Consider the following 13,748-nt stretch of genomic DNA (forward strand, 5'->3'; position numbering starts at 1 on the left):
AATTGTCAACCGCATTTGCATCAATTCTTGGACTTACTTGTAAATTCTGTGTACCTCAGGGGTTATTATTTCCTCCTGGGAATATTTGACGGCCTCTGCAGAAACCTCGCACTTGTTGACTCTCTGGTAGTAGTTCCTTGGAAATTTTTTTATATGACAAATGGGCTGTGATTATGTCTCGTACCCTTTCATCTTCTCTATCACTGCTTTCGACGCGTGACGCTAGTTCGACTAGATCCGCATGGAATTGTTCTAATGATTCGTTTTTCGGTTGTTTCCAGCAGACGAGGTTATACCTCTCGAAAGCAATTGACCTACTTCGTTGTGACAAAAATGTCTTCCAGTTTTTGTTGCAATTCTTTCTTTGTTATGGCGTGTATCTCAAGTCCTGGACGTTCTTGCTGTACTTGTTTTTTGCCTTGGGCTCCTAAGCACAAAAATATATAACTCCTCACTTTGGTATCTACTTCGTCCCACGGGAAATTGTGTCGAAGTGATCCTCTCTCTCTAACTCTTGCTTTTTTGTTTTCCCAGTCAACTTTTTTCTCTTGATTTCGTATAACTCGTTTTCGTTTTCCGCTTCTGTTTCACCGTTATTTTAAATTTGTAAATGGGTTCCGTTGGTACTATAATTGGTGGCTTAAGATGAAGTATAGTTCATAATTCTTTTTGTCTGATCAGGACGGCCAATGCTATCATCGCTGTTCATTTGGTCCACTCCACTGATGGTTCGGTCGTTGCCATCTGCCAGATTAGTTAAATGCTCAGATGATTTTTGTATCCTTCGCTGGCTGCGCCATGTCATACCGTATTGTATGAGTCTTAACTGAACACGTATGGATTGGCAACTAGGTTGGTAACTCAATGAAGAGTAACCGATAATTGAAACATAATCTCCTAAATTGTGTTCTGAGCGTTCAGAGCTCTTCTCATTTCGGACTGGCCGTGTCACTCAAGGTCATTTTACCTGCGGTACATATTAAATAAATAAGTATAGTTATTTATTTGTACATCACTAGGTTAATGCCAATCCGCCCAGATGACAATTAACAAGAGGAAATTGACCATCAAAGACGAGCGACTCGTTTTTAACAATTATTTTGTTTTTGTAAAGTTTCATCCTTTGTCGTTTTGCACCGTGTTTATTCTTTTTTTACATGTCTTTTTTCAAGATGCTGAAATTTTTCACCCGAAGTCAACTTGCGCGCGTTTTCAGGGTGATGGAAAAGTTTTTCAAACTATGCATCAATAAATTGGTCATTTTTGCTTATAAACTGCCCAAACTTTAATTATTTGAAGGTTCAGTCAGTGTTGCTGTTTTTTTCTGCCATCTTCTCCTTTCATTCTTTTCATTTTGGAATAAAACCATTGTGAGTTGAAAAGTGAAAACTATTTTCAAACTATAATGTTGTTTTTTGGACTCTTTCATTATTCTTATTTTTCAGTCCCATAAGGCGTTCAAAATACCATGTCAAAAGTGTCATGATTTACAGAAGTCATCAGTCATGCAAACATTTTTGTAACTGTCAATCTTTTGTGCTTTCTCCAACCACGATTGTTAAAGTATTTCTGTAACAACGCAAAGAGAAACCAAGACTGTCACGTCTAGAACTGGTTGAAAACAACTGGTTTTAAACTGTACCTGAAACCGATCCGATCGATTTTCGAGTTGGAAAATAAAAACGTCAAAAAGAATGAGCGCAGCCAAAAAGGTACGAAACTCTTTCCCACTGAATTTTAAAAAAAATGGTAAAGTGTGTGCGTTCTGATTAAAGTATAGGGTTTGAGCCTTGTTGTTTTAAATGTTTTCAGATATGCTGGTTATCAATCAACGGAAAGGGGTTGTTTTGTTTAGAAGTCTGATGGCAAAGCGGTTAAGCCGAAGGGAGCTACGGCGGCCACGGTACCTGAACTAACAGAGGAGCAGATAGCTGACTTCAAAGACGCATTCTCTCTCTTTGACAAGGTATATAGTAAAAACAATTTTTCCCAGGCATCCAGACAACTTTTTGACTCCCTCAGCGTGCAAATTTCTACAAGTAATTTCTTGTTTTAATTGTTCAATTGTTTACTGTTCCATTGTTTGAAAAATGGAGAGTCTCAATTTACTGGATCCGGATTTACCCAAGTTAAATATCAGAAGACTCCTCAAAGCACTCAGAATTTGAATCTGTAAGATAACTTGGTGAAAACTAAAAAGTCAACTGGTAATGGAACCAAAAGTTTTTGTTATAACTTTTAACGCCTTCAAAGGTTTAATAATTTTCGTTTGAACTAAGTTGATATCTGGTAACATCAACATGTGCATGAATGTGAATGAATTAAGTCAGTGGCAAGTAAACAACTAAAACAGACTTGATACTTATGGATACTTGATGAGTTATGGATGATTCAGTTAAATAAATCTTTATTAAATTAAGATTACTTAGATGAATGTTTAAAACAATTACGTAAAAGCGTAACTATGTGAACTCACACGCGGGTTGCCCTCTGCCTGTAACCCATTTTTTAATGCAAATTATTCGAATAAAAAGTGAGACAATTTTTGATTGTTCGTACAATTGTTTCACTTGTATAACTTGTAAGAAACCACCCGGTTTGTAGTTTGTTGAAATTGAAAATTTTTGTAATGATGTATCTTGTTGGAAAGTTTTGCTTTTGCTTCATTTTTCTCTAATCTCAAAATTGAAAAAAGTCAAAAATAGCCTTAACTTACACTTCCTGATTCCAATCATAATTTGATTCACTTTTCAGCTATTCTGAGTTTCTTTCAGACAGTTTACTCAAGTTGGCTTAGTTTAACCAGAAAAATGCCACTAATTGTTCCGACTTTCGATACGAACGTAACGGAAGATTCATGCTCGGGGTGGGTTTTTCTTTCTTCAGACAAATTTTGGCTTTTTAACTAGCCATTTTTGACTGAACTTTTTTATATCATTCGATGAATTACGTTTTCCTTACAAAGTTTTTAGATTTTCCAATTCTTACACAAAGTTGCCAAAAATTGTCTTTTACCCATTGCTTTAGCTTTTTTTGGAACTTTCTAATTCTTGCACTTAAAAAATTTGGTTGTGTTGGGTTTTTCTTTTGCAAGTGGGATTACAATTTCTGTTAGGATAGTGAGTCCGGTGATGTTTGCTTTTTGGTCGTCTTCGGTTATAAATGAATTGAATTGCACCGTCCAGCCTCCTTATTCTATCGCAATTCTTAATAGTCCTTTCGGGAGGATTGTTTTTCCATTGTAGCATACCAAATTTATTGCCGCGTCTTCCGGAGAGATATATCTGCTGAAATTTGCTGATTTTTTATTTGTCTGAAGTCTTTGCGCTGTTTTTTTGTTTATGAAGGTCATTGGGCTTCCTAATTTTGCCTTTGCGATTATGCTCTCTGATTTAGTTTTTTTTATAATGGGGCCGCTTAAGTCTTCTTCTCGCATAGCGATTAGGTTTTTTGCTTCAAAGGCTTCAGAAATGACTCGTGGTATGTCTTCGCAACCGTTGGTAGAGATTAATTCCGCGTAAGCTAAGGGGTCGATCTCTTCATCTTCGTTTTCTTCATATTGTTCTTCCTCAGGTTGGTTTCCGTTCGACTCCTGCATGTAGTTTACATTTGTTGATCTGCATACTTTTGCAAAATGTCTTCGTTTTGCTTGATTGGTAACAATTTTATCTTTGGCTGGGCACAATTGTAAGTGATTGAGACCGAATGAATTGTCTACCGCATTTGTATCAATTCTTGGACTTATTTGTGAATTCTGCGTACTTCATGAGTTATTATTTCCTCTTGGGAAGTTTTGACGTCCTCTGCAGAAACCTCGGACTTTTTGACTGATTGCTATGCATTTGGAGCTCCTCTGCCGCGTGAGTGCTTGTATTCAATGGGTTCTTGTTTGATAGCTTTCGCAATTTGTCAGAGTGAGGCTTATCGCTTTTTGAAGTTCGGTAGGCATGTCCGTGAGGCCGTAGAATCGCATTTGGAATTGGTTTGTTCCAGTGGCATGGCCTCCAATGAGGCTAAAATTGCATTGTCTATTTGTTTCTCCATCCGGAGGAGTTTGCGAATATGCATAGCAAAGATCATGTGTCGACAATAGTGTCGGTTCTTTTTCCTTTGTTTTTATGATTTGTGCAACACTGTCAATGTAGTTCGATCTTGGGCTTTTGATGTTTGTTTTTATTGATAAAATTGTTTAGCTTTTTCGAGTTCAATACTAGTTTTACTGTTTGATCCTTCTTTACCATTACTACAATTGGACTGATGAATTGCTTATCCAAAGATTCATTTAACTTCATGATGATTTTTGATCAATCAATTTAATCAATTTTTTGTTCACGAGTTCTTGGAGATGATTTGGTTTCCTTCTTCTTTTTTGTTTTATTGGTGTCATGTCTTTGATGAATTGCGGTTTCCGTACATAGTTTTTAGATTTTCCATTTCTTACACACAGTTGCTGAAAATTTTATTTTACCCATTGCTTTAGCTTTTTTCGGAATTTTCTAATTCTTGCACTTTAAAAAATTGGTTGTATTGGGTTTTTCTTTTGCAAGTGGGATTACAATTTCTGTTAGAATAGTGAGTCCGGTGATGTTTGCTTTTTGGTCGTCTTCAGTTATAAATGAATTGAATTGCACCGTCCAGCCTCCTTATTCTATCGCAATTCCTAATCGTCCTTTCGGGAGGTTTTTTTTTCCATTGTAGCATACCAAATTTATTACCTGAGTGATATATCTGCTGAAATTTGCTGGTTTTTCATTTGTCTGAAGTCTTTGCGCTGTTTTCTTGTTTAAGAAGGACATTGAGCTTCCTGATTTTGTAATTGCGATAATGTTCTCTGAATCAGTTTTTGTTTTTATAATGTGGCAGTTTAAGTCTTCTCTTCGCATATCGATTAGGTTTTTTATTTCGAAGGCTTCAGAAATGACTCGTGGTATGTCTTCGCAACCATTGGTAGAGATTAATTCCGCGTAAGCTAAGGGGTCGTTCTCTTCATCTTCGTTTTCTTCATTTTGTTCTCCCTCAGATTGGTTTCCGTTTGACTCCTGCATATAGTTTACTTTTGTTGATCTGCATACTTTTGCGAAATGTCTTCGTTTTGCGCAATTGGTAACAGTTTTATCTTTGGCTGGGCACAATAATAACTGATTGAGACCGAATTGTCAACCGCATTTGCATCAATTCTTGGACTTACTTGTAAATTCTGTGTACCTCAGGGGTTATTATTTCCTCCTGGGAATATTTGACGGCCTCTGCAGAAACCTCGCACTTGTTGACTCTCTGCTAGTAGTTCCTTGGAAATTTTTTCATATGACATATGGGCTGTGATTATGTCTCGTACCCTTTCATCTTCTCTATCACTGCTTTCGACGCGTGACGCTAGTTCGACTAGATCCGCATGGAATTGTTCTAAAGATTCGTTTTTCGGTTGTTTCCAGCAGACGAAGTTATACCTCTCGAAAGCAATTGACCTACTTCGTTGTGACAAAAATGTCTTCAGTTTTTGTTGCAATTCTTTCTTTGTTATGGCGTGTATCTCAAGTCCTGGACGTTCTTGCTGTACTTGTTTTTTGCCTTGGGCTCCTAAGCACAAAAATATATAACTCCTCACTTTGGTATCTACTTCGTCCCACGGGAAATTGTGTCGAAGTGATCCTCTCTCTCTCTAACTCTTGCTTTTTTGTTTTCCCAGTCAACTTTTTTCTCTTGATTTCGTATAACTCGTTTTCGTTTTCCGCTTCTGTTTCACCGTTATTTTAAATTTGTAAATGGGTTCCGTTGGTACTATAATTGGTGGCTTAAGATGAAGTATAGTTCATAATTCTTTTTGTCTGATCAGGACGGCCAATGCTATCATCGCTGTTCATTTGGTCCACTCCACTGATGGTTCGGTCGTTGCCATCTGCCAGATTAGTTAAATGCTCAGATGATTTTTGTATCCTTCGCTGGCTGCGCCATGTCATACCGTATTGTATGAGTCTTAACTGAACCCGTATGGATTGGCAACTAGGTTGGTAACTCAATGAAGAGTAACCGATAATTGAAACATAATCTCCTAAATTGTGTTCTGAGCGTTCAGAGTTCTTCTCATTTCGGACTGGCCGTGTCACTCAAGGTCATTTTACCTGCGGTACATATTAAATAAATAAGTATAGTTATTTATTTGTACATCACTAGGTTAATGCCAATCCGCCCAGATAACAATTAACAAGAGGAAATTGACCATCAAAGACGAGCGACTCGTTTTTAACAATTACTTTGTTTTTGTAAAGTTTCATCCTTTGTCATTTTGCACCGTGTTTATTCTTTTTTTACATGTCTTTTTTCAAGATGCTGAAATTTTTCACCCGAAGTCAACTTGCGCGCGTTTTCAGGGTGATCGAAAAGTTTTTCAAACTATGCATCAAGAAATGGGTCATTTTTGCTTATAAACTGCCCAAACTTTAATTATTTGAAGGTTCAGTCAGTGTAGCTGTTTTTTTCTGCCATCTTCTCCTTTCATTCTTTTCATTTTGGAATAAAATCATTGTGAGTTGAAAAGTGAAAACTATTTTCAAACTATAATGTTGTTTTTTGGACTCTTTCATTATTCTTATTTTTCAGTCCCATAAGGCATTCAAAATACCATGTCAAAAGTGTCATGATTTACAGAAGTCATCAGTCATGCAAACATTTTTGTAACTGTCAATCTTTTGTGCTTTCTCCAACCACGATTGTTAAAGTATTTCTGTAACAACGCAAAGAGAAACCAAGACTGTCACGTCTAGAACTGGTTGAAAACAACTGGTTTTAAACTGTACCTGAAACCGATCCGATCGATTTTCGAGTTGGAAAATAAAAACGTCAAAAAGAATGAGCGCAGCCAAAAAGGTACGAAACTCTTTCCCACTGAATTTTTTAAAAAATGGTAAAGTGTGTGCGTTCTGATTAAAGTATAGGGTTTGAGCCTTGTTGTTTTAAATGTTTTCAGATATGCTGGTTATCAATCAACGGAAAGGGGTTGTTTTGTTTAGAAGTCTGATGGCAAAGCGGTTAAACCGAAGGGAGCTACGGCGGCCACGGTACCTGAACTAACAGAGGAGCAGATAGCTGACTTCAAAGACGCATTCTCTCTCTTTGACAAGGTATATAGTAAAAACAATTTTTCCCAGGCATCCAAGCAACTTTTTGACTCCCTCAGCCTGCAAATTTCTACAAGTAATTTCTTGTTTTAATTGTTCAATTGTTTACTGTTCCATTGTTTGAAAAATGGAGAAACTCAATTTACTGGATCCGGATTTACACAATTTAAATATCAGAAGACTCCTCAAAGCACTCTGAATTTGAATCTGTAAGATAACTTGGTGAAAACTAAAAAGTCAACTGGTAATGGAGCCAAAAGTTTTTCTTATAACTTTTAACGCCTTCAAAGGTTTAATAATTTTCGTTTGAACTAAGTTGATATCTGGTAACATCAACATGTGCATGAATGTGAATGAATTAAGTCAGTGGCAAGTAATCAACTAAAACAGACTTGATACTTATGGATACTTGATGAGTTATGGATGATTCAGTTAAATAAATCACTATTAAATTAAGATTACTTAGATGAATGTTTAAAACAATTACGTAAAAGCGTAACTATGTGAACTCACATGCGGGTTGCCCTCTGCCTGTAACCCATTTTTTAATGCAAATTATTCGAATAAAAAGTGAGACAATTTTTGATTGTTCGTACGATTGTTTCACTTGTATTACTTGTAAGAAACCACCCGGTTTGTAGCTTGTTGAAATTGAAAATTTTTGTAATGATGTATCTTGTTGGAAAGTTTTGCTTTTGTTTCATTTTTCTCTAATCTCAAAATTGAAAAAAGCCAAAAATAGCCTTAACTTACACTTCCTGATTCCAATCATAATTTGATTCACTTTTGAGCTATTCTGAGTTTCTTTCAGACAGTTTACTCAAGTTGGCTTAGTTTAACCAGAAAAATGCCACTAATTGTTCCGACTTTCGACACGAACGTAACGGAATATTCATGCTCGGGGTGGGTTTTTTTTTCTTCAGACAAATTTTGACTTTTTAACTAGCCATTTTTGACTGAACTTTTTTATATCATTCGAAAGTTATTGTTAACCTGAGCTTAAACTTGAAAATATATTTTACCTGTGATCATTTTTCGTGAAGTTACGGGGGTTTAAATATTGCCATTTTGGCCAATTTGGGACAATTAACGCGCGATATATTTCGCGCTATTAACGCGTAAGCGGAGAGTTAATCAGTCTTTGAAATCGTTCCTAATTGGTTGAAAGAAGCTTATTTGCCATAAGTGATTTGTTACAAGGAGCGACATATATGCTTTTGTACTTTATATGGCGTGTGGGGGAATGATTTTCATAAAAAATTTCAAATTTTAGAAAAAATTTTTTCATTTTGGTTGATTTCATTTAATTTTTTAATGTTATTACTAATCCATAAACCTTAAAAGGCAGTCGGAACATTCAGGGCTTTGCCCTGATATACGAGCAGTTTTGTTATTTTTTACCGCTATAGCAACTTTTTGCTTTATTTTTCGCTTTCATATTTTTTCGCTTTCACATTTTCCTCAAATAGAAATTATTTTATTGTTCCGACTTTCGCTCTGAAAGTAACTGAATATTTGTGCTCGGGTGGTTTTTTTTCTTGAGACATATTTTGACTTTTTAACTAGCCATGCCAAGTATTGTTTTCCTGAGCTCAAATATGAAAAGATATTTCACCTGTGATCATTTTTCGTGAAGTTATGAGGGTTTAAAAATGGTCATTTCAGCCAATTTGCGACAATTAAGGCGCGATATATTTCGCGCTATTAACGTGTAAGCTGAGCGTTAATCCGTCCTAGAACTCGTTCCAAATTGATTAAAAGAAGCTTATGTGCCATAACTGATTTGTTACAAGGAGCAAAATTTATTCTTTTGTACTTTATATGGCGTGAGGGGGGATGATTTTTATTTTAAAAAAAGTTCAAATTTTTGAAGAAGAAATTTTTTATTTTATTTTAATACAATTAATTTTTTTTGTTATTACTTCTCCATAAACATTAAAAGGCAGTCGGAACATTTAGGGCTTCGCCCTGATACGAGCAGTCTTGTTAATATTGTTGTTACTGTTATTACTTTCTCAATCGGAACCACATTTTGCTGTGCTTTTTGTGGCAAAATTTGAGCCGTTTTTCGCCTTCTTCAATATCTCATTCAATAGGAATCTTAAAATGTTTAAACCGACTCCTTTTATATTTTGAAAAGGAATTTTATCAAAATTTTTTACTGGTTTGAGCTGAGTTTTTCAACTACATTTGTTTTTAAAGCCAATTCTCCGCATCATGCTGTCTATAGCTTTTAGGAAATTTTCTAAGCACCTTTTTTTGTAAGCATAAAATTTCAATCCCATTATACCAGGAAGAATGCAAAAATTTTTCTAACTTTATAAAAATCTCAAACACAACCCTAAATCAGTTGCTCTAGAAACAGACAAAATCAAAAACAGAATAGTTTTCCTAGCACATATAATTAAACAAGACTGCTCCTATCAGGGCGCGAAGCCCTGAATGTTCCGACTGCTTTTAACGTTTATGGAGCAGTCATAACATAATATAAATAAATTTAATAAAATGAAATGAAAATTTTTTTTTCTAAAATTTGAAATCCAAAAAGCTTATGACCAACAAGAAATCTTCTTTCAAGGTTTTACTAGAAACTTGTAAAATTTTGTGTTAATTATTTTTTTTTGTTTTGAACTTAAAATTAAAAAAGAGAGACCATAATATGGCCTTCAATGATTCTCAACAACCAATGTTTTTTAGTTCAGCTCGGCATGTTTCGAATAATCCAGCTTGCTTGCTTATTATGGAAAATACTTTTAGTTCTTAACTACTCTTTTTTTAATTCACCTAAAAAAGCCGCACACTAGTCGAGGAAAGAGAGAAAGCGCCAATTCTTTCTCAATCAACATTCTTTTTTTCATCTCATAAAAACGTGTATATTCACACTTGATTCCTTTTCACAGCATTTGTGTTGAAGGCTTAATAAAATAAATCTCAAAATGATATAAACTGCAAAAAAAGTGTTGCTAATCTTAAGCTTAACTGTTATCTCAATTCCAGTATTTCAGAAATAATCGGTAAATCTTGGCGCATTATTTTGAAAACTTTGTTTGAGTTTCAGACTGATCTAAAGTTGTCAATAAAAATGTACTTGTTCATTGATAGCCAACCAACAAAATTTAACAGCATATAAAACCCACAAGCTAATAATTTCCATTTTTGCTCCTTAGTTTTGTCTCTTTTCTCCCTATCAAATGCCCAATTCAAATCTTGAACTATGTTCTGCTTGCGACTTATGTTTATAACTATACAAAAGGTCATTCATTTTGGCAAAACTGATTTTTTTTTAAAAAAAAGAACAAATTTAGTGTGTGCACAAAAAATTTCCGATGGTGGACAAAAAAAAGATTATAATTGATTTCATGTCCATATGTTCTATCATTAACTCACAAATTCAGCATAAAATTACATGAAACAACTATGAAAAAATTATATAAAAAGAAAATAAAGTGGAAAAGGGCTTAATGTTCCAAATTTTTAAGAAAGTAAGAAACATATATTCCACGGGTGATTTTTTATTCAGGCCGTTGTTACAACAAAAACCTTTAAGAATAGAAAAACGCAGTGAAGACACTGATGTAGGTGGTAACGATGTATTCTATAGTGTCCGAAAAGTTGTTCACGCTCAACGTTTGTTTTTGTGGTTAAAGTTTTTTTGAGTTCAGTTCTTTTGCTTTGTTAAAAGGAAGGCAAACTCCACTATTGAACAGCGAAAAAGTTAAGGTCACAAAAAACGAGATCAATTTCTAGTTTCAAAAATTTCATAGAGAAAAACGCAACTTAATTTAGTTAGTTTTATCAAAATATTGTCAATCATATATTGTTTCTGAAAAAGCAGTTTTTTTTTTCCTTTTTTGAAATTCAAATTTCTTTTCTACAAACCGATCTTTTTTGTTTCCTAGCGTTCGTTGACTCGTTTACAACAGTCGAATCAAAATTTTTTCAGCTTGACATTCGATACTGAAATATTCGAAGTTCAAGGCTGTTTTGGCTTGCACTAGTCTATCTGGGATTTAAAACTTCGCATTTCCTATGTAATAGTTTCAATACGCAAACCATTTATGCGTGGTGAATCATCCCACAAAAAAAACTGTTTCAAATTGAATTGAGACAAACTGAATTGGTCGTATTAATTTCGTATACCGTTCAAACGTTCGAGTTTTAAGTTTGATAGTGGCAGTCCAAAATTCATAATGTATCAAAAAATATATAATCACACTTTACTTGAGATCAGTTACGGAGCAGCCTTGTTTTTTTTAAAAAACTTTTGTTCCGACTTTCGCAACAAAAGTAACGGAATATTTGTGCTCGGATGTGTTTTTTTCTTTAGACAAGTTTTGACTTTTTAACAAGCCATTTTTGACGGAATTTTTTTTTTTATCATTCAAAAGGTATTGTTGTTCTGAGCTTAAATTTGAAAAAATGATCATTTTTTTCGTAAACTGATCATTTTTCGTATAGTTATGGGGATTTAAACATAGCCATTTTGGCCAATTTGGGACAATTAACGCACGATATATTGATTTGTTACTAGGAGCAAAATCTATCACTTTGTACTCTATATGACGTGTGGGGGGATGATTTTCACACAAAACCTCAGATTTAAAAAAAAAATCGTTTTGTTTTTATTACCTTTAAATTTTTCATAAGATTACTGCTTCACAGCCCTTAAAAGGTAGTCGGAACATTCAAGGCTTCGCCCTGATACGAGCAGTCTTGTTTAAATAACATTTCAACGGTGTGCTTAATCAACTGAAAATTTATGCTTTATTTGAAGAATGCAAAGTTTTGATGTAAGATTCGCCTAGGACGGGGATGGTAAGATCACCACAGTGGAGATAGGACGGGTGATGAGGAGTCTGGGCCACAAACCAACTGATACTGAGCTGAAGGACCTCATCAACGAAGTAGATAAGGACGGTGGGTGAATTCGGTCTATTTGGATATTGTCGTTGTCTACATCTCCAAATTAACATACAAGTTTGACCTCCATACACTGAAAATGCTTGTCATACGACTCCATACATCAAGTCTCAGGAGAAAAATTTTTATAATCAATCCAATTCTATGAGCGTTATTGATCCATGTGGGTAGTTGTTAGAAAACCGTATAATTTTATTTAATTTGTTTGAAAATAAGAAAATGGACTCTAAATCATTCTTGGAAAACAATTCAATTCAACCGTCTCCCCCGTCCAGCATCAAGGGGTTTTGGATTTTAGCATATTTGCAATTAAACCAAATACCAATCAATCATGAAATTATATCAAGATTGTTTGGTATTTGATTGTCATGAAGTTGCTAAACTCTTCACTGATCAGACAAATAATCTGGAGCTGATTGAAAACTTTTTAGAACAAAAAATGACGTGTTAAGTCTAATTATGCTACAAAACATGAGTTGAAATGTTTTGCTAATGTTCGAGAGGTCACAAGTTTTGCCAATAAATGAAGCTTTTTTCTCAGGAAATGGCGTGATCTGTTTCGACGAGTTTCTGGGCATGATGGCGAAGAAGGTGAAGCACTCGGACAGGGTGTCGGAGATCAAGGAGGCATTCAAGGTACTCGACAGGGACAACGACGGATTCATCACTGCACAGGAACTCAAGGTCCATATCTTAAGCAGAACAGTATTTGCAATTTAGTTTACTTTGAATAAAAAACTAACAATAAGCACATAATAATTAGAGCTGAACGCTATTTTATGTTTTGAAATCATTCGAACTTGGGTTAACCTTCGACAGCCTAAAATCAATCAATTGAAGATTTCTGATTTGAAGCATCAAGAAGCTTCAGGTTTATCAAAACTTTTGACATGGTTGTTTTACAGCGTGATTTTGACCTATAAATACCACAATATCCTAATACTCGAATAATAATAAGTGAGTAGCATCATTCTTTTTTGGATTGAGCCAAACTGACATTTAAGATGTTTTTTTTTTCATTATTGAAAACTGTAAGTAAAATTAGGCGGTGATGGAGGGATTGGGTGAGAGTGGGAGTGACGTAGCAGACATGATCAAAGAGGCCGACACAGACGGAGACGGGAGGGTGAACTACTCAGAGTTCCTGGCCATGATGACTGCCAACAAACCAGCCCAGTAGTGCTCATCCATTATGATACCAACTTAACGATCAGTTATACATTATAGCTCGTGCTATGGAAATAAAAACTAGATTGTGTCACATATCAAGTTTGAATTGATGTTTGAGCAAATTGAAAGTAACTGATATCAACTTCATATATCGAAGTACTGTTTGAATAAAAAATTGTCTGGAAATTAATATTTCCCATTGATGTTCAGAAGTATCGGGACAATTTGATATTTTTCCGGATGCAGCTAGCTCAAAAGTCACAAAGCTCCGAATTGTCCAAATAGCCATAAAGAACTTATAGTGATGAAAAATTTGATAGTTTTAAAAAGACCGAAAAACGTTTTAAGAAGTGGTTGAAAAACTTTGCAGCTGACAACGAATTACGTGGACCGAATACACAGCCACGGGTCAAAGAAGTTGCAATTTTTCCTGCATGAACAAAACTATTACGATGATTTTAAGTCCACTATAACAAGGTCATGATCAGAAATGAAGTGAATGTATCTTTTTGAGCTCAACGATATTTTTAAATTTCTGTTTAT

General features: G+C 34.9%; 2 protein-coding genes across 2 annotated transcripts in view; both read left to right on the top strand.

Moving 5' to 3' along the window:
* The window catches only part of LOC134851976 (uncharacterized), a 28,408-nt gene extending 18,572 nt beyond the window's left edge, over positions 1 to 9,836 (top strand). The window contains exons 6-8 of the mRNA XM_063868251.1: positions 1,856 to 1,966; positions 7,008 to 7,118; positions 9,813 to 9,836. Coding sequence (XP_063724321.1) covers positions 1,856 to 1,966; positions 7,008 to 7,118; positions 9,813 to 9,836 — 246 coding nt within the window. The remainder of the gene's footprint in view (positions 1 to 1,855; positions 1,967 to 7,007; positions 7,119 to 9,812) is intronic.
* Positions 9,837 to 11,962: 2,126 nt separating this feature from the next.
* On the top strand, positions 11,963 to 13,748 carry LOC134851677 (calmodulin-like). Its single transcript, XM_063867861.1, has 3 exons — positions 11,963 to 12,032; positions 12,577 to 12,719; positions 13,081 to 13,748. The coding sequence occupies exons 1-3, from the start codon at positions 11,963 to 11,965 to the stop codon at positions 13,213 to 13,215; spliced, it is 348 nt and encodes a 115-aa protein (XP_063723931.1). The 3' UTR covers positions 13,216 to 13,748.

The sequence above is a fragment of the Symsagittifera roscoffensis genome, chromosome 7, assembly GCF_963678635.1.
Source record: "Symsagittifera roscoffensis chromosome 7, txSymRosc1.1, whole genome shotgun sequence".
NCBI lineage: Eukaryota > Metazoa > Xenacoelomorpha > Acoela > Convolutidae > Symsagittifera > Symsagittifera roscoffensis.

Excerpts from the sequence above, each read along its gene's own strand:
- LOC134851677 (XM_063867861.1), top strand. The coding sequence starts at position 11,963 with ATGAGGAGTCTGGGCCACAAACCAACTGATACTGAGCTGAAGGACCTC. Across the intron at positions 12,033-12,576 it reads CAACGAAGTAGATAAGGACG|GAAATGGCGTGATCTGTTTC; the intron begins GTGGGTGAATTC and ends CTTTTTTCTCAG. Across the intron at positions 12,720-13,080 it reads TCACTGCACAGGAACTCAAG|GCGGTGATGGAGGGATTGGG; the intron begins GTCCATATCTTA and ends AAGTAAAATTAG.